This window comes from Oenanthe melanoleuca, chromosome 1A, assembly GCF_029582105.1.
Source record: "Oenanthe melanoleuca isolate GR-GAL-2019-014 chromosome 1A, OMel1.0, whole genome shotgun sequence".
Lineage (NCBI taxonomy): Eukaryota > Metazoa > Chordata > Aves > Passeriformes > Muscicapidae > Oenanthe > Oenanthe melanoleuca.
In genome coordinates, this window is record NC_079334.1 from 44,978,422 (window position 1) to 45,005,636 (window position 27,215).

Genomic DNA, 27,215 nt, shown 5'->3' on the forward strand with positions numbered 1-27,215 from the left:
ATTTTATACTTGCCAGGGGCATACTTTTCAATTAGCAAAAGTTTGAAAAGTCCTGGTTAGGGTGGAAGAAGTTTTAAATACAGGGAAAAGGTGGCTGGGCATGTGATTCCTCTCTAAATGCTTGATGAAGTAGAGGGCTCTGTTCTTGTTTTCCATATTCTGCACAGGGCAAAAACCCCACGGGGATGGTTGTGCACTTTTGGAACAACTTTCTAAGTATAAATTTGGCTCATTTCCTAAAGCAAATTCAATATTTTAAAACCACCCCCAACAAAAACCATGAAGAAGAAGCCTAAAACAGTCCTTGGCGTTGCTGTCCTTACAAGAAATTGACACATTCTCAGTCTGATCAGCTCATTTCTCTTAACATTCTTCAAACTCACGAAATTACAAGTGGAGAGAACTAACTTAGTATTTCCTGGCAAATATTTCTCTCTCAGATCAAAGACACCACCCAGTCATCTGAAGAAAGCTAGTTTAGGGAGCACTACAGCTATTTTCTTCCAGCCTGAGCATATGGGAATGCAACATGATTTCCTGCATGTGTTGTGCTTTAGCATTCATGAGTATCTTTATGAAGGCAAGTTTTGAGTCACATGCTGTGTCACACTACAGGGAAGAAGAATATCAATTATACAGCATGCTTAATCATGAGAGGAAATAGATTTGACTAACTGAATATGTAAATGCCAATTCAAAATAAATTTATGAGCTCTTCCTGATGTGCAAAATGACACCGGTGAAAAACATTTTAATATATTAGTGCTGGTGTGGTTTATGAAGGGAGAAGAGAAAAATGTAATTTAATTTCTTCTTGCCTTGTATTATTCTTGTTGGTATTTTTCCAGTTTGGAAAAGTATAGCTGATATGGAGCTTTTAAAGCATATTTTGACATTTAAAATGCAGCTTCCTGTGCTTGCATTCATGCATGGTTTCCTGAGATGAAGAGGGGTAAGTAAATACTCACTGCTAGTTTTCCTGTGAACACCATGCAGCTGTACAGGATGGGATTTTGTTGTACACAGGGACAAGCTGCTTCTGGAATCTTACAACCCTTGCCCTACTAAATCAACAGCTGTTTGGCAAGGAGACAGGAATTTTCTTTTTTACCCAAAACTTTACAGCTCATCCCCGACAGTGTGGGTGGTCACAGCTCACTTCCTGAGGAGCATCACACTCCCCTGAGTGAGGAAACCTAACCCCAAGTACCTTAAAACACTGTTTAATTTAGCTGGAGTGTTGGCAATCAAGGCCAGTTTCCAAAGTCCTCAGTGAGGACTGGAACCCATCATTGAGTTAAATATTAAAGTCTCTTTCCCCTCTTACCAGCTCTTGTACAGAGCTCATGTTTGGAGGTCTTGTCTAATCATACCCACAAGCCTGAGCTTTGTAAGGAGACTGTGTCCAGCTGATTCTGGCTGGAGACCAAGTGCCCACCAAAAGCCACTCTATCTATTCAGAGTTCATCAACCTTGTCCTGCCTTGCTGGTGCCTCAGAGACACTTGCACAGCTTGCCTTCTTGAAATGCTGGGTGTGGCAGCACTGCACCTTCAAACCATGCACTGATAGTAGGCAGAGGCTCTGGGGCACATCCCCCTTCTCCTGGAGAGGGGGAAATGGCCAGCAGTGCTTCTCCAGAATGCAGCTCTTCTCTAGCTCTGAAGGTGCAGCCTTGCTGTGCAATGCATGTGAGGCTGTACACAGCTCAGGTGAAGGAAGAAGATGTTGCTGTACACTAAGGAAACCCAAATGGAGGGCTAAAAGCAAGGTTGAATTTGTTTAGGTGTCAGAATAACATCTGGTGGAAAAGTGCTAGCTGGGTCCTACTACATACCCCACAAAATCAGGGGATTTTGAGGTATGCTATGTCTCCTTTTGACTTGTCAATAAGTAAACCAGTGTTTCTTAGACTGTACAATGTGTAGGCAGAAGCATTGACGTTGGTGTCCAGAGCTTTACAGATACAGGATGCTCCCATGAGAGCACTGGGATGCTCCACACAGCTGCCTGCAAGCTCAGTGGTTACTCTGCTGGTGCCATTCTCATTATGGCTTTGTCTGAGTGGGGTATGAGGTAAATCTGTGGCAGCTTGAATAGGAGCTGTATCTAAACCATGCACTCAGACTGGGGATTTCTGCTGTGGGAAATACTACTACATAAATAAATGAGAAGTGAAAGATGGATGAGCTGGAATGAGCTGTGAACTGACAGCTTTGTGACTAGTTTTGACTTATTTTCTTTTTGTGGTCTAAAGCTGAGTACCTCAGAAATTCTAAAGACATCAAAACACTAACTAACCCAACTAAAACCACCCTAGGTTTGCTGGAAATATAATGAGCAGTAATTAATTAGAAGACAAGAGACAGTGAGAAGGGAATGAGTTCTCTCCTCTAAGTGCTGTAATCTACTATGGGCATAGAGATAAAGATATTTTACTGATGGATTTTAATGATCCTGGGATCCCCAAATAGATACCTGCTAGTGCACCTCAGCTGTGAGGTGACACATCATAGAAGCCATTTGGCAACCACCAAGTGTGCTGGTCCTGGGGGCTGTTTCACACTATGGTCACTGTGGAGACAGGAGGGCAGCTGGCTTTCTAGGGGGAAGGGGGATGCAAAATGAGAGCAGTGCATTGGAACTGGTCAGAGCCCCATCCAGCCCAGCACCATGTTTCTCAGAGTGACCAAAATGGGTTGAGCTTTAGGAATGGTTCAAACACTCCTGATCTTAGGCTACTAGCTTTGTGTCTCAGAGCCCAGGCTACAGCTTTTTTCCATTAATCTGCCCCAGATCTCTCAAATCAATACAAGCATCTGCACCACCCTCTGTTTAACTCTATTTAGGTTTAATAGTTTAACTCTATTAAGGTTATTTAGTGAATAGCTGGGTAAAAAAAAATGGAAAAATGAACAACAGTAACAATACTCCAGCTGCAGCTTGATATCCAGCATCATGCAATGACCAACAAAACTTCTCTCCAGGGTGTGCACAAGTGAGAGCTGTTTACTTTTCTCTGGCAACAGTTCATTGTGCAATTGTGAGTAGCAACATCCCAGCTGCCATCAATTTCTTTTGTTTCCTCAGAAGAGCCACAGGGCACCTGACACACAACAATGAATTGCAGAAATGTACTAGTATTTCAGATGGTTGGGTTTTGGTAATTTTTTTGCCCCCTTCAGAAGAAACAGAAATTGTCTAAATAACACAATTTTGTAATATCCAATAGACTTAGAGCAGATGTTCAGGAGCACCATACTTAATAAGCTTAAGTCTGGCATCCCCAAATTGCTTGTCCCAAAGTGAAGATTTCTGAAAGACTCTCTACATCTATTACAAGTCTCCAACAGTTAATCAGAATATTTATGTACAGACTTATGTGCATCAAGAGCAGCTGATCCTAACTTTCTTCCTCTTGTCTCTGGTGTGCAAGTCTGTTCTGGCTTGAAGGGCAAGCTCCTGAGTGGCCCTGGCTCATTGTGCTCTTTAATATTTGTAGCTGAGGAAGGCTGCAGGTCCATCATTTGAGTCCTTCCTGGTACTTATCTTAGTTTTATACACCTTTATCTCTTTACACACCTATGCCAAACAAGCAGGAATTATAAAATATTTAACTTCCTAATTCAAGCAGTCTTTTGGTAGGTGTGGATGTAACACAAGTATGATACTGTTCCTTTATAGGGCTCTTTTCCCAGCCCTGCTTTCTGCCTTGCTCCAGTTCACACACCTCATCCATGCATGCCAGCACAGTATTCTGTCTCCAACAAATCTCTTACCACAACATGTTCAATCTTTAAACAATTTAGTGAGCAGTTTTTCATGTTAGAAACCTGGTTCTAATTCAGGCTGGAAGGTACCACGTTTCCTCATCCAGAGAAGCATCTGGAGACTCACCTGAGAGTAAAAATGAAAGAGAGGCAGAGACCCAGCTGAAGGGATTTGAGCTACCTCCTCACAAGCCATGGCAGAAGATGGAAATTGCTTCAGTGCAGCAGATGCACCATGCACAAACACCAGTGTGGGAATGTGCCCAAGGGTAGGTAACACCCACTATATTGGCTTCTACTATAAAAGCCCCAGTGCTCAGCCAGCCACAGCTGTGCAGCATTACCTGTTTACAGGTATATGTATTCCACTTATAATCATCATAATTTTTAGAAGCCATCTTCAGAATGTTAATGGTGTCAGGACACGAGCCCAGAATGGAAACTTGCCTGTCCATCCTGTCAGTTTGTCAGGATGGGCCACAGAATACTCCTGGTGTGAGGTTACACAGGTTGCCTCCAAAAGAAAGTAAAAAGATCAGTTCTGGAGCCTTTCTCAAGTTCCAGGTCCATGACTCTATTCTTCTGGCCACAGCCTTGAACACGACCCACCTGATAATACTTTTTCCCTTGGCTTTTTGTTTTCTTCATTCTTTTCTTCAGCCCCTTCTTTTCTTCCTAAGAAAAGAAGTAAGCTTTGTCTAAGGATAAAAAATCCATCTACTCTTTTGCAAGGCAGAAGAAATCTTCAGGGCTTTCAGCTACAGAAACCTAATTTGTCAGTTTTTCTCCCCCACTCCTCATCTCCCTTAATGGATCTCTTATGCATTTATAATGTAGTCAGTACCACAGTATCCAGGGAGCTTATAAAGAATTTATAGAGCAAACATTTTTTTTTGCAAAAACTTTCTACTTCTTTTATGGCTATTGCCAATCTCTGAATCTCTTCTTTTTGATTTGCTTAGGAAGCTATGTTGCCTGTTTTATACTCTTGACACAGACTGCCTTACAGTATCCTGGTTTTGCATTTGGGTTAGTAAAACCAGGTTCACTGGGATCTGTTTTAGCAGTTAACCACAGAGCTGTCTATAATAAGCAGAGCTGGCTGTGTTTGTCCATCAGCACTGGCACTTCCTTAGCTCCGTGCAGAGCAGTATCTGAGGCAAGAGCCCAGAATGTTTCATTACACCTTGAAGTGACTCTATAATTACTATGTAGAGAAAATAATTCAGTGCTGGCAAGGAGTGAAATTTTAAATTTGTATCACTAGCAGTAAGTAGCTGAATGTTGCAGGCACCTCTAGTGAATATCTTCCTCCTCAGTGTCCTGAAGATTTTGACCGCTGCTTGCAGGGTGACCAAGCCCTCACAAACACCTAAGGTGTGTGCATATGATTGTCTGAGGAATTTAAACTTCAAGGCCTGAGTCTGCAAAGGGGAGCTCTGTAATACTGAGGGTCTTTACTGATCCAGCTTTCTGGTTTCCAGCATAATCCAGCAGTAAGAGCTTGATTTTGACTTTCAGAGCCAACAGAGACCAGCTGGGGGCAGTGGTGGTGCAGCAGATAACACTGACCAATGCCTTGGTGCCTTTCTTGCTCCAAATCGACGGGATAAAATTTTTGCTACACCTTTTTTCCAATAATTATAATGTATCTGTGTAACAACACCGAAGGAGAAACATTCTTTCAACACTGACAGAGCTATTTGCACTGACTTTTATTTCCTAGGTAACCAGAAACAGTTACCAAAGCCCCCAAACCCAGTGCCGTGGATGGAGACATATCTTTGGTTGTCCGACTTAATTCAAAGAGCCTTAGAATTACCTGCAGGGCAGCACTAAGGGTGGGCTGTGCTGTTCTCCATTAACTTGATCCTTCTGGAGATAAGAAATTTGACTAACTACAAGTACTCATGTAAAGGAAGTCTTTAATTATATCTCTATAAAATTATGTCTTGAAGTATAAATAACATTTTTACTAGCTTGTTGAATAAGTGATAAAAAGACAAGGTGAAAGGCATTGATAATTTAAGCTAGTATTTCTCATTTCTATTAAATTATTAAACTAAAAATATTCCTTAGAGTATTTTCAAAATACTCAATTTCTCATAAACTCTGCTGCAATTTCTCATTATAAAAACCTCCTGTGAAGCAACCTGTATAGCAAACCCCCATGTAATTCAAGATGGAGCACAGAAATCTAGAAAGTTATCAAGACAAACAAAAAAATGAAATGGAAATGAGCATCAAAACCAGCAAAATATATTTAAGTAGTATCACAAATACACTCAAAAAATCTATTTACATATCTAAAAACCATATATTCAGTAAAAAGTCTCCCACAAAAGGTATTTATAAACAAGAAAATTAATCCTATTTCATTGTCTATGCTGGCAACAGACACACTTACTGCTAGCATAGCATTAACTATGCTTTTACAAAATAAACAAAATTATTTGGGAAAAACTTGAGCTGAAGACTGGACAACAACTACAAGGCATACAAAGCATAAGGAACTGCAAATACATAACTCTAGTAGTGCAAAAATGAAGAATAATGGCTTTTTTTTCCCTCCAATACTTGTTTAGAGAAAAATACTACTGTGAATATGCAATTTGAACCCCTTTAAAAGACCTACATTTGTAGGACTCAGTGCATTTGCATGTTTCAGCATGGCTGATATTATGCACGAGGTAAATGAAACAAAGTCAACATACAATTATGCTGTGACACAAATTTAAACAAAGTTTATAGCAAAATGTCTGAATATACAATACAGAGACAAACCTTGCATAAAAGTTCTTCTCTACCCAGAAATTTGTACACATTACCACTAAACAACATGTACGTAATTGATAGCATATGTAACATTCTTTGGAATTAGATTTAAATTTCTTTCAGGCCTTGTCTTTTATACAGGAACAGCACAAGGATAACTCCTCACTTGGATTACAGGAGCTCCCAGTGTTTCTCCCTCAGGCACATGCCTGAGGCTGGGCAGAGACCTGTGGAGAGGAGTAAGCACCAGGAGCTGGAGAGAAATTCCACCTGGGAACGTGGGTCACTGTAGGATGCCTTGATATAAGTCAGTGCAGAAGTGAAGAACTGATGAAGCTGAAGTCCTCATCATCCATAGCCCTGGTTTGATTGTGTTTTGAAACACAGGACAGTCTCTTTGTCCAAAAAGGCCTCATAATTTAAACAGCTGTAAACATTTCTTTTAAAGTTAGCATTTTCACCATGCCTTTGCTGTTTAAAACAGTAACGATATCAGAAGTAGGAACATCTTAGCTCATGTCAGAACAATTTCAGAAAACCAGAGATCTATTATTGAGAAAATAGAAACAAATCTGCAAACACATGATTAACTTTGCAAATAGTATTTTTGCTCTGTTTTCCAGCTCTTTATCTGCCAGCAAACAGCTCAATATCAACCAGCCTATCCTAGGAAAAAGTCTAACTTTGGTAAGTAAGCTGGAAACCATTTAATATCCAGAGGCAAAACAGCAGGACAAACTGTTGCATTTATTCTGCCCAGAGCTAAGTCTATCACTGCACTGCATAGCAGATTCCTGCTCACAGATTCAGGAGGGGTCAGGAATCCCACACTTTTTGTGTTCCCCTTCATGAACAAAAAGAAAGATACAGATGATGACCATAAACACCTAACAGTAGCACGTAGAAATTTATCCATTAAGATCTGTCAATTATAGTTAGTGGCAGGTGTTATGGTTGATATTTAAAGCTTCAGATGTTCCCAGGGTTACTATCACGTGTTTATGGGGACCTTATTAAAAATTTCTAAGGCCCAAGCTGTAACAGTTTATGATGCAATCAGGTGAACTTTTACTGAAAAAGAAGTCAAAATAATGATGATTTTACAAACCAAAAGCAAAGGCAGCCTTTATGAATCTATACTCAATAGCTGATGACCAGGAAAGGAAGACAGTGACTTCTGCAGAAGGCAGTGCTGCTCTTCTGCAATCTGATGGATGCTTGTTCAACCCAACTTCAAGTATTTGTGCTTGAAGTTTATGTGCTTGAACAAGGAGCTTAGGTACCCAGCTCAGGCTCCACAGTATAGCTTACAGGTGTTCTAAGGTTATTCAAGAGAAATAAGGGATTTGTCTGCTTGACCTTTGGCACAAGAAAGCAAAACAAAAATGTAATGCCCTCAATCACAGGAAAATTCATCCTACAATAGAGACCATATCAGTTTTCCTCTGGAAATATTTACTTCTCCTTGCTAATGAGCAGTGGAGCACTTAAGGTCACTAGTATGGATTCAGATATCTGGCTTTTGGACATCTGAATTTAAATGAGATGACTCCTAGCTCTGGCTCCCACATTAGGAACTTAAGTTGGATACCTGAAGTCAGATGGTGTGAGAACTCTCTGTCCTTACTGACAACAGCCTTACTGACAGAGCTGTAATCACATTTACTCAGAGATGACCAAAGGCATTGAGTCCTCACAGGATATAATTTATCTGTAATTTCTTTATCTCCTTTTCATGTAATGGAAGGGGATGGAGAAAGGGAAAGCAGTGTGGGAGGTGGTGTGTTGCTAAACATTGTGTAATACATACTAATTAAGAAATGTAGTGGCTGCCACTTGTACCTCTGAGAAAATCACCATTTTGAAATTGGTGGGTACAATTGGCTGTTGTGGTTTTTATTATTTAATTTGGGAGTTATTGATGGTTATCACTGTTAGCAGATTTTCTATATGGCTAGAAAGCTCAAATGGCATTAGAAAAAGCCATAAAAGCAGACTGCAAGAGCTACATACTATTTGCATGTATTTAAATTTAAAAAAAATTAGTAAGTTGCATTTTAGACAAATATCAGCTACTCCCCAATACTTTTATTAAAATACTGATGGAAACAGAAAAAAAGCAAACTATAGGTCTACTGAATTGCACACACATATGCAAATAAACCACCACAAATTTTACTGTCTTAGCCACTTACTTGTTTTACCCCTTATTTTTTGTACTTGAGAAAACAGCATAAAAAAGCCATGAAGCTTATATGACTGATTGGAAAGGATTTCTAGAGCCCCATCCTAAACTTAGACCTTGTGGGTCGAAGAAAAGACTTAAGCAATACTGAGGATACCCTCTTCTCCCAAGAGAATAATCCATTCAAACAAATTTTGCCTGTGGTTTTAATAAATAATGAACTCAGTGGTCCAACTCTGTAGTCAGAATTTCACAGAATGAAGATCTTAGGCACACCAATGACTTCACATAAACATGGAAGCAAGGCAACACTTGTATTCCCATTTTTTTTCTATGGATGATTTTCTTTGTTAAATCCGTTGGGTTTTGTTTTGCTTTGTTTTCTCCAGAGTAGCTTTACAAAATACAAACTAGTAAGAGCCAGGAAAATTCAGAATCACCTAACAGGTGAGGGAAAAAAGCTCAGTGCAGTTTTTATTCCAAGTATGAATTAACTACTGGGAATGTATGCTCGAAGATCACCAGCAAGATATTTAATGTTGAAAGTAACACTGAATGTTTTTAAAACTCACTTCAGAACACACCATCTGACAAGCATCAGAGCATAAGAGGGTTGTCTGATTTCCTTGTTTTCCATGGCAAATTTCCACTGATGGCAATAGAGAACTGAGGCAGGGCACAAGATGTAAAAGCAAATAAAACTAAAGCTTCTTGGTAGCTACTTATATAGAGTAGCTATATATTCTGGAGTTTTTGGCTCAGTGACTCCACCACCTAATTTCAAGGACATGTAAATTGACTGGAGTACTAGCTTGGTTCCTTTCCTGTTTTTAAACTATATAGTGAACATAAATGACAGATTAGCATGGTATAGCATTCACAGGAGCTCCTGTCCATCAAATAAACAAAGGCTGCCTTAAATAAGGCATATGAACATGTGACCTGTCTCCAAAATGTATGGTCATATTAAATAAGTCTCTTATATACGTGCATGTTACAAAATTCAAAATATCATAGTTCTACCCTCTTCTGTTTAAGATTGCAATTTCTAACTGTTGCATATACTGTAGCTGCTCAAAAAGCTGAATAAAGTGAGTAGAGCAGACTTTTTCAGAGAAAAATAGTCATAGAAAAAGTTTTAAGTATGGTACAGTGAGAAAGTTCACAGAGTTCTCACTTCATTTTCTCTTTGGTTGCTGATTAGGATTTGACGAGTTTGAAGCCCTGTCCTGTATCCAGCACTGTGGGAAGAAACCAACTCATTTTCAATCTTTTTAAGCACCTAAAGCACGCTTTACAGACCCAGAACAGATTGAGACCACAAAACCAGTTTGCCAAATGTACTAATGGATAGGTGATGCGTGGGAAGTACATCATCCAGTGTTTGGCAACATCGCTGCCCGTTGGCAAATGCAGAGTGTAGTCGCTCCAGTGCTTTGACACACCGTACACCGCTTTCACCGTGCGCCCCTTCTCAGACCAGCTGATGTTGCTGTCAGGGTTACAGTTGTACTCCACCCATTGCCTGGTGAAGTCACCAAGCTGTGGAGGGTCTGCTTCCTCGATGTCTACAACTTTGGCCATTTCTGCTCCTTGCACAGCAACATACTGATCATTTACTTTTCTTACTTCTTTAACCCAAGGCTGAGAGTTCTCGCAGTCTAAAACAATGATCAGTCGAGAACAAAAAGTGCCGTTCTTTTCTCTCCACCACTCCAACAGCGTGTCAAGTCGTAAAGCATCACCCCCTGCCACAAGGACAAAAAGATTTAATATCAGGATGAAGAAACAGAAACTTCTGCAGAACTTTAACTGTTTAACAGATATTTTGAATTCATCCTTCCTGTCTGTAAATGCTGCAAATCTCCACAGAGGAATTAACTGACTTGCTGTGACAGACTAAGCCATTAACTTACCCTTGATTAGAAAGAAAACCCACCACCAATAACAAAAAAGAAATTCCTTTACAGAGTGAATGAATTTATAGCCAAATGAAGAAATTTGGAAAATACAGTTAAACAGGGAAAAAAACATGAAATAAAATTTATTTAGTATTAAATCTTAATAATTTTAGGAACTGGAATAGGACTCTTTTCATGTTTTTATGAATATTAAAAAAAGGCTCCTCTAAGACATTATTTTAGAAGTAAATACATTTTCAAATGTTGGGAACCAAAACATTTTAAAAGCATAATGAGAAAGCCACATGCAAGCACAAAAATTCACATGACCAGGAATAAAGAAATTCTCTCTATAGACAGCTGTTTTCAGAGCTTCAAGAAAACTGGTACCAAAGACTGATGGTTCTTTGCCATTTTGAACAATCCTATAGTAAGTACATTCAAAACTTCAAAGTTCTGCAATACAGTATGATTTTCTACAGAATTAATGAGTTGATTTAGAAAGTTTATCAGTAACTAAAACAACCAAAAAACAAAATCCCCAAAGCACTTACCTGCCAGTGCCCATTCACCAGTGCCATGTGAGTGACCACTGTAATACAGAATGTAGGTATCATGTCTGGGTCCATCCACAGTCCGAAGTTCTAGAAAAGACTTGATCTTGGAGTGGAGGGTGTCAAAGGTCAGTCCGCTTGTAGAGTAGTCACAGCCGTATGTCTCAATCATGTGATATGCAAAAAATCTTTGGATGGCATTAAGCATGCCAGTAGACCTGAGATTCAACTCTTGGACATGCTCAGGTGGAAGAAGAGTTGGTTGACCATCAGGACTAAAGAGAAGAAAAACAGCTAATTATTATGGTTGATATTTCATGCTTAGTGGACTTTTAGTAACCGGTGATTTTTTTCCCCAGTGCATATTTTCTTGGCTATGAGGTAGCACTGTTCTAAATTCAAATTTACTTTAAATTTACCGTTTATAAACAACTCAAATTACTGTATTTGAGTAAGGGGCCACTATCTCCCTTCTGTCACACTTCAATTCGAAGCATAGTCCTTACTCAGCCCTGCAACCGAGAGACAGAGAGGGAGAAGGAAGCTGCAATGGGAAGAAGGGAGGCTCCAACAATTTCATGAAGTCCCACTGAGGAGCACTGCCTTCACACAGGCAAATTTTCATGGACAGCTGGAAAGAAGTGCAGGGGAAATGAGTGCTAATCTGCACAAACCATAATACAAACTAGTTTCCAATAATAAACAAGAGAGAAATCCACATACACACTTTGCTCATATACCCCGAAATATGGAACTCACAAATACAGTAATTCTTTCTTGTTTGTGCTGTTCAGATGCTGTTGTTTCAGCATAAGAAATGTGTTTCAGATAACAGTATTCTCAGCTTAGAAAAATAAAGTTTTAAGGAAGTTACAAGCTAGACCTGGACCAAACCATGTATGTGTATTCATGTCTACACATATGAATATGCATATATAATAAAAAAGAGCCCCTAAAATTATTTTATATAAAATAGATAAATATGTAACATAAATAGATAAATATATAACATATAAATATACATAGTATATAAAATATCTAATAAAAACACATGATTTTTTAGGTCTACACAGCTATTCATTAACCATAATAATAGGAAATTTGGTCTTGCAAGTTAGGGGAGTGCTCTTCAACATATATTTTCAGAAAGAGAAAAGCATTCATTACTTCAGATGTAATATGGGTAATGATAAGGAACATGACTGAGAGCTGGGCCAAATTGGGCTCATTTATGTTCAGTTACATGGAGAGGTACTGTGGGTGAAAACATGGAGGTAAGTCTTATTCTACTAATACAAAACATGACAATATGTTTTTTTCCCTATATATGTGTGTATTCTTCATGTTTGCAACTCAGCGTGTAAAGCTACATTGGTCTCCTTATTGGTCTAGCTAATTAAATTTTGCACCTTCTCACCTGTCTAGAGCTTTTATGAAAATTAATATTCTGGTATAGCTACATTGAATAGCTCATCATTACTGTTTGTCTAAGCAAGTAAAGACTGGGTCCCTCACTGAAACAGTCAAGCTTTGTTAATAAGGAAGTGTCAGGTCCTAAACAGTTGCTCAAGAGTATCTCATTTGCTCAAAATTAGAGGGAACTGTCTGTGCCAGAACAATATAATACAAAGAAAGAATTAAATTGTTACCATGGAAACAAAATTAATTTATTTTTATTGTAATGTAAATTTTGAAAATCTGTTTTTCAAATCTGTAACATTAATTGACATGGATTTTTTTAAGGGTGCACAGCTGAAAGACTGTAGTTCAATAGTTCAGAAAATTTGTTTTTTGCAACATTTAAGATACAGTTATCTAAGGTTAGCACACTGTCTTTGGTTTCTTTGATGTCAAGTTCTTTCTTATCCCCTAAATCCATTACACATACTGAAGCTGTGAAGTTTTCATAAATTGAGCAGCTCTATTTTGAAGCCTCTCATTTCAACTTACTACTCTATTTTCTTGTAACTTGAAGAGATAATTTATATAGCTCTTGTTTATCATTTATTTAAAAAGTGGTGCACACAATTTTATGGCAAAAGCAGCATTTGCAAGTTTAAAGCTTGTAAGAAAAACACAAAAATGGGCAAATAATAATAGTACAATATCTTTATAATCAAGCATTTCTCATATGGTACATTTATGTTGGAACAAAAACCAGCTTCAAATTCTAAACACCAATACATGACATGTAGTCCTCCTGCAAATCTAATTGTAATGAACTTTAAACATAGATACTACCTCATTCAATTGAATTAAAAATATTTTAAACTGATCTGTTTGGTTTTTTAAATCTCCTTCTGGTGTCAGTCAAATGCCCCAGCCCTCCTTTGCATGAGATGTGGACTGTGTAATCTACCCATGCACAGCTGGACTGCATTCATCAGCTTTCTAAAAGCAAATTACCTAGACAGACAGGTGGAGTTATTCATTCCAGGGTGAGAAAAAAGAGAAATAGAAAATCTACCTATTATTTGAATATGTATTTAATTGTTGCAAAGTCCAAGCAACAGCATTGCACTGCCTCCATGAGCAAATGTACATTTACACACTATGAAGCTGAAATGCACAAAACCATACCTGCAAAAGTTGGTGGGAATCACAACAGCATACCCAACACATGTTCCACCCAAGCAGTTTCCCAGCTCATGGAAAAGCCCATGAGCCATGGACTCCAAAGGCAGAACGATGAGAAATGCACTCATGAAGATCCCATTGGTTGGCTAAAAAAAAAAAATTAAGAGATTAAGCACTGTATGAAAATCCCTTTGTTTGATCCCAGATAATTGAATCCTGATTCATGCAAAGTATTACTGGCAATGTATATTTCTTTTTCCACATATTACATGGTGAATTACTGTAAAGACAAATGAAAAGCAGTTTTGAAAAATATTACACTTACTAATACATAGCTGATTTCTGTAAAAACAAACAAACAAGAAGTTTCAACAGTTACATCTCAACCAGTAGTACAAGAAAAATAAAAATGGACTTCTGAAATGCCAGATGTCTCTGAGAGACAGAACAGATAAAGATTTATTTTAATTATTTCAGCATGATGTGAATAGGCTTAACGAGGTATTAAATCTTTTAGGAAAGATAGAAACAGTATTATAGTACACAATTAAACAAAAACTTTAATATCCATGGTACATTTGTTAAATATTGATGTTTGCTATGCAGCAAAGAAAGTGAATTTATAGCTAGAGATTTCTGTCTTGAGAAGTATCCTGTGATCTCTGACCCCTTCCCTGTTTTATTTGCCCCCTTTGTACAAATCTGCAGTGTCAAATTTTTTTTTTTAATCTGGATATTGGCTTATTGTGTAAGACTCAGTGACTTGATGAGCACTGGTAGTTCAACTTAACACTATTAATAATTCAGAAGTTATATTATACTGAAAAAAAATTATTTGTAAACCAGCAAAGATCTTGTTGGCACATGGCACTAGCTCAACTACATTCAGTTTTTAAACACAATTACTTAGCCTGAAAGAATATCTGTACCCATCTAACGGGCTGAGAAAGAAGAGTTTGCTACCTGCCTTGCTTTTAAAAACTGTCCTATCATACTTCTGATGGAAGGATCTCACCTATGTGTTCTTGAAATGGTGACAGCAATACTTCTAATCACAAATAAACACCAGAATCTCATATGGAATAATAACTAACTGACAGCATTTTTAACTGACAGCATTAATTACCTGAAATCACCAGAAGACAGGAAAGCTTAAAACACTGTAACTATTATGGCACCACCACAATTTGTTTTGTTGTAAATATGAAGAAAAGAAATCCTTTAACTAAGGAAACATAATTTCTGTTTCAAATGTATCAGCAGCAAGCGCTCCTTTTTGTTGCTCTGTTTCCCCAATACACTCTGAAAAAGACCCAGAGTGACAGCAACAAAAGCTTAGAAAGCTCTGGTAGTTTTTCTTCTGTAGAAACCTTATGAAGTATAAGACTTTGATGAAAGAGCAGAGTTTTATAGCTAAACTAATTTCAAGACCTGGAGACTTAATTTCCAACCGTAGATTCCAGAAAGGCAATGTGTTTTAAGTCACAAAAAAAAAAAGGGGGAAGTATTTTTGTGACAAGTTCAGCTTTTACACCACATATAAGTATCTTTTCTTGGACTTTGCTAGAGCAAACTACTTCTATATTGCAATAGTGTTTTGACTGCAGTGAACATATTACAAAATAAAAAAAAAGAACATTTGCCTGTAAAAAGAGCGATCATAATATCCTAAATAATACTATTATAATACTACTTTTAATGAATTTTATTGTAGTTTTCTAACAACATGCCATCTTGTTCTAAATACTCCCTGCACTTCCCCAATCCCCTAAACACATGCAACTTATTAAACCCACTGCATTCTGCCACAACACAAACTGAAATTAGCACAAAGACTCGCTCTGAGTTTAACTCCTAAAAAATATTAACAATTAATTACTGAATATGGTCTACTAATATGAAGATACTGGCAAAGAAAATTCCCAAGTACTTGTGAAATAAAGATCTCTCATAGATCCCTCAGGATTATCTCAGTGATCCATCTTGCTCTGTATCCTGCTTTGAGTTTGTAGCAAATATTATAACAAGAATGGGAAATAAGTTCTAAAGTGTTATGAATCAACTCAGCTCCGTCTGAGGTTTCAACTGTATTGTTTTTAGTGGCCATCTTATGCTATGGACTAGGAAAATGTTGGCGATTTTACATTTGTAGACATTTATCTAATGTAAACATGCTGATGCTTCTGTCAGCACTTTTTCAACAGTTTCGATTTAGAAGAAATATGTCACAAATGTAAAAGTGACTAATGATGATCAGAACAAATCTATAGTAGGATGATAAAATATCTTAATCCAACACAGCAAAAAAAAATAACTGGTAGCATTTAAAAACACCTTAACAATAAGAACTTTAAATAGCCAAAAATATCTGATTTAGCAATTTTACTGAAGATAAGCTCCTCCCTGAAGATAAACAGCTAAAATTCCAGGTGGAAAATGTCAGTGCTTTATTAAATCCCAGAGATTTGATGATTGGTCCTTAATGGAGCAGATGGCCATGGATGCACAGGCAGAGCCAGAACGGGATTTTGTTCTTTCATCTGTTCCACCCATTTCCATCGTTTTTGATTGCACTAGCAATGTGAGTCTGCAGTACATCCCTGAACTCCAAGTGCCCATTGATTCCAGACTGACTGCTCAAAAAGCAAACAGAAGACAAGGACCATCTAGGCAATTGTACTAAAAAAAATAAAGAGAAATAATTTTCTCTCTTAATCTTTAGGTTTTGGTGTCTTTTTTCCTTTGTTTGTCTTGTTCTAAAGGAATTAACAATGAAGTCTCATTTAAAATAACACAGAAAAGGTAAAAGAAAAATAATCTATTTCTTGCCTCTGATGACTAAAATGACAGACAATAAAAGATTGGTGAGATTTCACAAGTTGTATCTTTCCATTTTCTCTTTTTTTTGAGCACTGTTTATTGTTAAGTGTAACAGTTAGAACATCAGAAGAATTTAGAGAATTTAAATATGTCATTTTATACTCATGGATAGGACACGTTCCATCCCAAGGAATAGCCACTGTTTGAATCACAATAACTCTGGAACTATAACTATGGATGTGTGACTGAAGAAAAAGAATGCATAAAATGTAATTGGAAGCCAATTACAAAGATGTATAGAAGAGCACTTCTGTTTAGAACAGAAATGAAACACTAAACACATGTCAGCTAAGATGATCACAGGATCCTCAAACTGTTGGGGTCGGAGGGAGCCTCTGGAAATTGTTTCACTGCTCACACAGCAAGGTGCCTGGGATTGTATCTAACAGACCAATAACTGAGAAAGCTTACAAAGATATCTTTGTGCACTTTCAAGCAAAAATACTGCCCTGCTTTCCATTATCCAAGCTGTTTATTTACCTGTTTTTATACACAGACACAGAGAGATATACAAACCCCCCCCCCAAACGAAAGAAGTATAAAAGAACACCTTCTATGACAGAGAAGGCTCAGGAGAAAAAGGATAACATGCCAACTAATCTACAAGCATTTGATGAATAGCTTATTTCAGATGAGGACTTCCAGATGAGTATTTCAGATGAATACTTTCCCTTGTCACCAGAGATCCCCCTCAGGACTGAGGAGCTCTGGAAGTGGTGGTGACAGCAGCAAGGTGTCCTGCCACTGTGGATTTCAGCAGCAACCTGAGGTAGCCCTTGGGACAGGACTGAAGAGGGAGAGAGCCAAGGAGGGCTGACCACACACCGAAGAGAGGAAGACAGGCAGCAGAAGTACACATGATAGAGGATGAGTTTGAGAAGAAATGGTGAGCAGTGAGCACTTAGGATGCAGCTTAAGAGCTGATGGAACAGTAGGAAAGAGAGAAAAAAGGTATTAGAGAAGAAACTCTACAGAAAAGTGTTAAAAATAACAGCAAAGCACAGGTATTGAAAGCAAATCAGCAAGAAGGGGAAAAACTGTCAGTGACGAAAAGAAAGGAGGGAACTAAACATGACCAGACAGACAGATGAAAAAAGCACGAGCAGCATGGATATTTGACAAAATATGGAAAGAAGCCAGAGGATGTAGCAGGGCCTATGGGTGAATAAAAAAAAAAAAAAAAAAAAAAAAAAAAAAAAAAAAAAAAGCCCCAAACAAGCAAAGCCTGAGGAGGAGGACTGGATTAAAAATACAAGTCAGGAAGAAAAGCAGGGGTGAGGAGAAAAAGAAGGACCGGATATGATTGGCATTCAAATTATTTAACCTGTGATGTTAACAAAAAGTATGTCTAAACAAATACAGCTGTTACTATATATACAGGCAACCAAACCAGAATAAAAACTACAAAATCATTAGCTCTTTCCCAAACAGGAAAGTACTCATATATACAGTAAACTTATTTTGTCTCCTATAAATAATTCGAGTTAAATGGTACTGTCCATTTAAGTATGAGTACTTAAGCATGTAATGAATACTATTATTTTACTAACCCATAAAATTCACTAAAACCAAGAATAATGTACTAAAAGTACTTCATTCATACTTTACCTGCTCCAACATAGTTAATTTTCCCCTTAGTAATATTAAATACAAGACTTCCAGGGATAATAATTATCTTTGGCCAGTAATTCAGAAAACCTGTAGTTACCTTCAGATAGAGCACTTAACAAAATCTGATTATAAGTTTTTGAGAAAAAGAGTGCCCCAAACCTTTCCAAGATCTTTGTCTGAAAATTACAAGCTCTTCATCTGCAAATTTTTAATGATTTTATTGGATTCTTCAAGAAGTAATATATGAGTAATTTGCATGACTTCTTCTGGATCTTGTCCAATCCAAGGGCCTAATTATGAACAGGCATATGATTAATTGCAGAAATAAGTTGGAGCTAAAGAGTCTATTGATCTGACTGAAATTACTCATACAAATGTAAAGGTAGGTGCTGACCATTTCCTGCAGATTTTGTGAAGAAAATGTCCATATATTTTTACCAACATGATGTCTTTCCTCTGCAGCTATCATAAGGATTATTCTCAGAAGCAGACCATGTCCCAGCTTAAGCATGCCCCACTGAAAGAAATGCTGTTACTCCATTTTTTAATGTAACCAACTTTAACATAGTACTTTTACAGTTTTTCCCAATCCCACACCCAAGTACCATGAACAGAAACTTTAAAGCCTTGTCTTATTACAAAGGCTATGTTCCCCTCAAAGAAAGGTCCTTGGCTAACAAGACTTTTAGCCTCAACAGTTCTGCATCAGTAAGAAACACCACTGTCTCTGCTACAGCAACTTAATTCTCCTCACTTTAAAAACCTTTCCACAAAAGGAGATATTATATTTTCCTGGAAGTTTTAATAAAATAGGATACCTCTAGACACCAATTAACAGACAACTGGTGCTTTAGGTCTTGACTTTTCACACACATGAGATGTTAGAGTTATTAGAAATGTTAAGAGGGCATATATAATGTGCTTGCAAAACACTTTCCATGAAAGGGAACCCCCCACTTTCTACCATGCTATTTCTGGCTACAAGTGAGAAGTTTTTATAAGCTATTGCTAATTATTTATAGCTGACTGTTAGGAAGCACCTTTCCAAGGCTCAGATTTTTAGCAATTCTATTGATATGAAGTCAAATGGCAGACCACAAAGTTATTTCCATCCACCTCTCTTACCAAATGCACTATCATTAAACAAGTTTTCAGTAGTGAGGAAATGTAAAAACAAAAATGCTTCACCTTCCAGGTAACATTTAACAGATATCAAATATAATTCACACATACTGAAACAACTACAGAAATCCCAAACTAATGTTGCAAAGACTGAAAACTGTTCATCTTACACATGCAAAAAATGTTCTAAATGGTCTTTAGAAGAGCAAACACATTTTCAGGAACTGGTGACAAAGGAATACTTGGCATTCCTAAGAAACTCTAAGGAAAAATATGTTAAAAATATAAATGTAAAATATCTCCTTAATAAAAGAATGATTGAATGGCTACATTAATATGCACCAAAGGTCCATCCAGAAGAATGTCTGGTCTCCAAAAAGGCCAAATGGATGCCTAGGAAAGACTCTAAGGACAGACCAAACATTTCTCAATTACTTCAACCAGAAGTGAAGAACTTCCTGAGCCAGATGTGGTTTCCAGTTAGTACACATACTCCAGTGAACTTAGTCCTGCAAATTTAGTCCTCCTCTGCAACCATGGGGAACACATGCCATGCCATGATACACAGCTCAGCACCACATGAAGAACTATTTCTACCTACCTGGCCCCAACCTGCTTCTTGCCAACTTGATTCCCCTCTGAACTGATTGCATTGAAATGATTGTTTATTGTTTATTATCAGGACTGTTTATTATCTCTACTTTTTTGGTTCTGTTTCCTTCTGTCCTTTCTGCAAGTCCAAACACCATAGCTATGAGTGCTGATAATCTTCCAAAAAAAGCAAAACTACCCAGTGTTCCTCGCAGGCTTGTCTGTTAACCTCTTATGCTCTTCATACAAAAAAACAAATCAAACCAAACAAAGAATCTTACAAAGTAACTGTTAATTTCATCTTCCACTTAATTCTCTAATACCATTCATCCACAAGACTTTTTAATCTAAGAAAATCTGCAGGATTAGAAATTCTACAGGAGTGGGCAGGAAATTGTTCTGGGAACACAAACACGTGTCCGTAAATCTGATCGACTGTAAATGATACTTTATATATATTAATATATGTTTATAATTCATATAGGTGGTGAATGGACACAAAATTAATAGCTACTGTGGTTTATATCAACTTGAAAAAGAAAACAGAGTCTGAATGCCCTCCTGCGACTATGTCAACACACCCTGTCTCTTAACTTGGGAACTGAACAAACATTTTGAAAGAAATGTAAGCTTTCTGCTAAAGAAAAGACAACATCCTTAACTCATAAATGGAAAGAAAAGTCAAAGTACACTGTGTGATTTTAGTAATTGATCTTTCAGATATCATATCTTGGGGTGCATAATCAGATTTGAAGTGAGACACTTAAACTCATAAATTGTTGGTATAACATGAGGTTTATCAACTGATCTCTGATTCAATGTAATTGATGAAAAGCAAAGCAAAATTACTGAAAAATACATTATTTAATACATTTCAATCTAATTAAAATGGTACACAACAAAAGCTGTAGATTTAGAGAGCATTACTAAATGCTCACTAAAGTGTGAGGGTTTAACACAGTGATTTATTTTGAAAACAAATTTTATGGCACAATGAATTCAAAAGCAAAACAATTTCCCAAGTAGGTAAATGCAAAATATTTTGCTCGCCTCTTCTGCCTTGGAAGCATTATGTTTTCCCATGCTGCCAACAGAAGGAAGCTGGCAGTTGCACTTGCAATAACAGGTCACAGTCAAGGCAGCTCAGTGTTAAGTTCAAAGCACACAATGGTAAAACCACGCATTCCATGCTAACCCACCACACATCATCAAATGTTAGGAATTTTATGGAGCCAGCAATTATCAGGACTATTTTCAAGAGGAGATCAAGATAAAGAGATTATTATTTACCTGCCAAGAGACAGCTCCCAAAACAGCAGTCGCAACAAGGCTGAAAAATACCAGCTGTTCTGAGATCAAACAGAAGTGACGCATTCCTTTAGATGCCATGACTCTGTCCAGGCTGTTGCTTTCTGCACGGTGAGTATAGTACACCCTGTGGCAGTCATTCAGCTTTGTGTGAAATCCCCACAGCGTTATAAAAAAGATCACATGACAGATCATCCAGAAAATCCCAAAAACAGAAAAACCAGGTATCACAAAATACCAGAGACCCAAATCACGTAGTTTAAAGGCTGCAAGAATGAAAAAGATGAGTTCAATGACTCCAACTGAGATGACAGAAAGCCGCCTGCAAATTTTACCACGGTACAGGTAGGGCTTCCATCGCTCAGTAACAGAAAGTCCACTGAAGTAAACGTCCAGAAGGGGATCTGAAATGAGGCAGCTGAAGAAACATGCCAAGGCAAAAGGGTTTGTGGGGATTTCCAGTGATGGAAAAAAGAGTAGGGATGCAATGGCTCCAAAAATTGCCAAATTTGGAATTGCCAAAAAAGACTTCATACGTAAGTCAATAATCAACATGGCCAAAGCCAGGACCAACAAAATAATGCTTACAGATTTTTCTACCAGCATAGTTGTGCTGGCAATTGCAAATCCAACTAGCTCCAAAAATTCAACCGTTGTCAGCAGAGTCGGCCGATGATGGACACAACCACAAATCCTCTCAACTAAAGCACATAATATCCTTAAAACAATGGCAGAGAGAAGCAAATATTTTGTAGCTTCTTCTTTCACATCCGTTTTGAAGGCAGAATTATTGAGAAAACAGAGAAGGCCAAGCAAAAAACCAAACCAAAGATTGGAGAGACTCAAACTTGCTGTTTCCATTGAAAAATAGTAGTACAGTATGCTAGCAATTCCAAGAACAAAGAGCCCCAGAATAAATATTACCAAAATCAGTGCATCTGCAGTTTTTTCCCACCTGACATAAAGGCCCATGCAAATGGCAACCAGTAGGTTGATTCGGGCGAGATAGCCAAGGTACCTGACTGATGAGTGCATGTTCACTTCTCTGTTTGCTTCCTCAAGCCTTGTCATTGCTGCATAGAGACAGTGACTGACGCAGTAACGCAGTGACCTACACATGTAAACTGCAGTTAGGGCCTTCACCCACTTGACTGACAGCAAATATCTGGGTTTCATCCAATGAACACAATGCAACTGCTGCCCTCTGTAATATCATTTCAGTAACAGTGGTCAAGAATCCTTGAAATCCTGGAAGAGAATTAAGAAATGTTTTAGGGGCAAATAATTCCTTTTAAACATATAGAACATAAACATGACCCATCCCATCTCACAAAGAAATTTAATATCTAGTTTCAAAAAACACATTAAAAAGGCCATTAAAGTGTGAAAGCCAGTATAAAATTGGTTCTGCATAAACCTTATTTCATAACTTGAATGAGAGGAAAACAATCCTGGCCTGGGTAGTTTTTCACAAAATTCATCTATTAGGTATCTATATTAGATATCTATGGATTTCCAAAAGCCTTCTATGATAGCTACTTGTTTCTAAAACATTTTATAATTATTTTAAAACACTATTTTATTTCAGGATTACATTTGGTAAGTTCTCACTTTATCTTAAATCTTTTCAGCATGCTTTGCAAAACTTCCTTTTAGCAGTCAAATAAGTACATGACTTATTAAAAGAATTTCCAACTCAATTAATAAGCTTAATCCATAGTAAAAAAAGATATTATCTCAATTTCACAAAAGGAGAGTGGACACACAGATGTAACAACTGGTTTGGCATGATTTTCAGAGATTTCTCCTAATGCAAAATCAAAGCCTTCATTTGCACCCCTTTAAGCTAGTTTCCCCACTCCTCAAAAAAACAAGAAAACAAACAATCTGATCAGGATAACCATCACATTTAGAACACAAGCACCTCCTACTCAGATCCATTTAACTGATGTGATTTTCTTTTTAATATAGCTAGGAATAGAAAGCATTATTTTTAAGGGGCATTTTTATGGGCAGAGTCTCCAACACATAAAAAGAACTTGTATGTAACCTCTGTAATTTTTTAAGTGATTAAACTAATTGCTCATCTTACAGAGACTTCTAAAGATTACTTATTGCTATCATTACTGTATGATAGACAAACCAGTGTGCCAAGAACACTCAGTGCTTGGTTATAGCTTACTGTTTTTATTTATAATGTTGGGGGAAGTGTTAAAAGACACATCAAATGCAAAATTTAGCCTTTAGTCTCTCCTGATTTTTGAAGTCTCATTTTTTAAACCAGTGAACAACAAATGATAAAGTGAATTGACTGATTTGCCAATAAGTTTTGGCAGATTTAAGACTGACACGCAGTGGAAAACCAGCTTAAGTAATTGCTGCAGAGAAAAACTGCGCCTAAGAAATCCTATTATTTAAATTACTTATTTGGTAACAAGCATTTTCAAATAATGTTATACACCCAACAACAGTGCAGATATTACTTGGAAGATCTATGCACTAAAAATCTGTTTACCTGAAGCAGAATACATACCATATATTTAAAGCAAATTGCTATTACATTAAGTTATTGTAAGTGAAAAGTTCTTTGGAATTCAACTGTGCATTTTCATAGTATTCGTTATTATTAGTGTTTTACAGATATTGACTTAATTCAGAGTTGCCAGGATGCTTAACACTTCACAGTATCTCTTTCCTCCCTTCATAAGGTACTTTCGATTCCTCTCTGTTTCGTTTCTCCGTTACACAGATAACACAAACACGAGTTAGCTTTCATATTCCAGGTCATGACTTTAGGTTTCACAACATGTCACTGTTTCTTGTACTACAATGAACATTCATTTAATGGACAACTTGAACCATTTATTTCAGCTGCTACCCATGCCCTCTCCCTGCCTCTCGCTCTCTCTAGCTCAAACCATGACTACAGGAAAATGATTTCCCATCTCCTTTAAACCCACAGCACTGAGATGTGATTACTGCTACTCTGAAGAACATATGCCATGCCATCCCGTTTATCTGGATTCCTGAGCCTTTCTGGAACCCCTCCAAGTCAAGGGGCTAACCCTATAAACGTTTAGTTGGACAACAGCCCCAGAAACCAGCACAAATGATCCCTTTTCATATGAGCAAGTGGCAAAGCTCCTGCCTCACACCTGGCTTAAAATTTTGCTTTGATCACTGAATTGTTTTCTGTGGGATTGCTAGCAAAGTCCCTTCCATGCAAGCAACGACCCACTCTGACTGAACTAGAACACAACTCTCACTGGGTCAGCTTGTGGAAGTGGAGTTTTGCTGCCAGCACACCATGAGAAACACGAAAGAGAAACTCCTCTGCTCCTGCCCCGCCAGCTGCTCTGGGTGCTGGGGTAGGGGAACAAATGGGGCAACAGATCTGCTCCTACTGCAGAGACACAAAACCCACCTGGGCACAAAGGATTTGCAAAATGACAGCTCAGACTGTGAATGCAACCTCTTCTCCCTGACCCCACCTTCTAGCCAATTAGCAAAAATGCATACTCCTAAATAACACTATTAAACATTAGCATTTTTTAACCAAAATATATGGTCGACTTTTTGTGAAGAGGAAAAGGTGGTTCTTCATGATTAATGTATCCCATCACACAGCTAACACCAATTAAAAAGACAGCAATTCAATTTCAAAGAGAAATTTCAATAACTGATTTGTTCTCTAAAATACAGCTATTTGCTAGCAATTTCTGTCAATACTTTGTTTGCACAAGGACTGTTCAAAGTCCTGGGGCTTGGGGGGGTGTAATGTTGTGTTTGTTTTAAACTAATGGCTTTAATGTTTCACGACTTACATATCTCACCAAATCACATTTAGATTCAAAACAGAATGTGGACAGCCACTTTTAAGTATTTGTCAACTTTTGCAAATATAATTTCAAGGAAAACCTGGACCCTCATTAACATATAGAGTTAACTATCTAATAACTTTCCTATATATAAACAAGCACGGCTCCCTATGTAGTTTTTACCCTAACTTGTCTAAGAAAGTTGAGAAAACAACCAAACCCCAAAGCTGGTTCAGTAGTTAAGCACAGGTGAGACCTATCTAAAATAGCGAACCCACTTTCCTACACTTTTATTCTTCCAGTTCAGCACTTTTCTTCTTTTTAAAGCAATTCTGTAAGAGGTTTTTTTTAAAACAAGAACTCCTATTTAGGTAATGCATTAACCCAGCAGGCCTAACCCCCGGCGAAGGGCAGCGCCCGTTCCCAGCTGTAACACCGCGCCCCCAGCGCGGTCGCCGCTCGGGGGAAGGGCGCGATCCCGCCTGCAGCTCCGGCTGCGGGGCCGGCGCGGCTCGGGAAGCTCAGTGACGGCACGGGGCTCGGCGGCGCGGGTCCCTGAGCAGCTCCCCGCCACGCCGACCTGCGCGGGCGGCCCCGGCGTCCCACAGCGGTGTCCGCCCCGCCCGCCCCGCTCTCACCTCAGCAGGCGGCCCGGAGCCTTCCCGCCCCCCGCGCAGGCCGCCGCCATGTCGAGGCCGAGCGCGGCTCTTCCCGCTACGGGCCGCGCCGAGGCTCAAACACCGCCGCGCCGCCCGAGCGCGGCCGGATAGAATTATGGAAAACCCAACCCAGCAATAGCCCCGACCAAAACCATAAACAGCGACAACTGCTGCTTAGGCACGGAAGCGGGACAACTGTGTTTAAATCAGGACTGCAGGGCAGACTGAGCCCTCCCCATCCCGCAGTGCGTTTCTCCGCACTCGCTGTTGGAAATGCACGTTTTGAACTGGCCCTCGCAGCGAGGTGAGCATATAGCGGGAAGGTTCTGGAACATAGTAACTCCATGCCCTGGCCGAGAAAGGCAAAAAAGGAGCTTGACTGACAGTGCTGCTTAAGGACTCTTTGAACTGGAGGAGACGAATCCTTTGTTTCTGTAATCCTTCATTACAACCATCATCAGTACTTCTGCCCCTGGTCAAGATGCACTAGGGCAGCCTAAGCATCTAAGCTTGCCCCTCTGTCTTTCCTGACTCAATTATTTAAACTGATTCACAAGAACTTCAGTCATCCCCCAAATTATTACACCTCTTCAAATATTAGATAAAACTGGCCCAAAGGCCTAGAAGTCACACAGGTTAAAAACAACAAACAAAACCAATTAAAAAAAAAAAAAAAAAATCCACAAGCTAAGAGACAGATTTTTCTTTAACCAAGCACTACAGTAGAAATCTCGGTTGCCTAAGGTCACATGCTTCAGGTGCTTTGTACCATCATTGTGGACAACACTTGATTGGTACTGTATTGATTCAACCATGATATCATTACACTCCCCAAGCAACTATGGAAACTTCTGCATCAATGTTTTATTTAGAGAGTAAAATAACCCAACTAAGTTTCTGTGCAAGTTTTTGAAATGAAACCTTTCTAAAAAGACACCTTGCTATTCTACAGGTTGAAAACAACAGAGGGAAACAAGCAGAAAACCCGCTGCTGATTAATGGAGACATGATTAAAAAGCCTTAGAATGATTATGCTTGTAAAGCAAGTCAAGCAGTCTTCCTGAAGCAGAAGGAGGCAGAAAGGATCTGCAAGAAGCAACACAGAGCACAGCTGTGAAATGCTATTTAGTCATCTTCACTCTCATTTAAGAAATCAGAAATGGCAGGTAGGCTGTGCAACACTAGGGACACACTTCAGTTCTACTGATATCCAGTCTTCCTAGAACTTGTATCTGAGCAGGAGCCTTGAATTTTCAATTCCTTGGATTTCTTTTCCCACTGCCATCCTTTTCCCAACACCTTCAGTATTCAGAATCACAATGTAGAAAAATACAATAATGATATCAAAGGGGCAACATAAAAAGGGCACTGTAAAAGTATTTCAGTGAGACAGAGAAGTTAAGAACATGTAGAGATGGATGAGAGAAAGTGCATTAGAAAGTGGCCACATCTAAGTGGGCGGGCA

At 38.4% G+C, this 27,215-nt stretch overlaps 1 protein-coding gene across 1 annotated transcript; it reads right to left on the reverse strand.

The window, feature by feature from the left end:
- Window positions 1-6,006: 6,006 nt before the first annotated feature.
- TMEM168 (transmembrane protein 168) lies at window positions 6,007-25,811 on the reverse strand. Its single transcript, XM_056513958.1, has 5 exons — window positions 25,730-25,811; window positions 21,256-22,521; window positions 13,765-13,907; window positions 11,185-11,459; window positions 6,007-10,477 (listed from the first exon to the last, which is right to left on the reverse strand). Exons 2-5 carry the CDS (start codon window positions 22,447-22,449, stop codon window positions 9,930-9,932), a joined length of 2,160 nt encoding a protein of 719 aa, XP_056369933.1. The 5' UTR covers window positions 22,450-22,521; window positions 25,730-25,811; the 3' UTR covers window positions 6,007-9,929.
- Between the last annotated feature and the right edge of the window lie 1,404 nt (window positions 25,812-27,215).

What these genes read in the sequence shown, in the direction of transcription:
- TMEM168 (XM_056513958.1), bottom strand. Translation starts at nt 22,449, where the DNA reads ATGAAACCCAGATATTTGCTGTCAGTCAAGTGGGTGAAGGCCCTAACT. An exon ending in TGGGAGCTGTCTCTTGGCAG is followed by an intron (nt 13,908 to 21,255) that starts GTAAATAATAAT and finishes TTTTTTTTTTAG; the next exon opens with CCAACCAATGGGATCTTCAT. An exon ending in ATTCCCACCAACTTTTGCAG is followed by an intron (nt 11,460 to 13,764) that starts GTATGGTTTTGT and finishes TCTTCTCTTTAG; the next exon opens with TCCTGATGGTCAACCAACTC.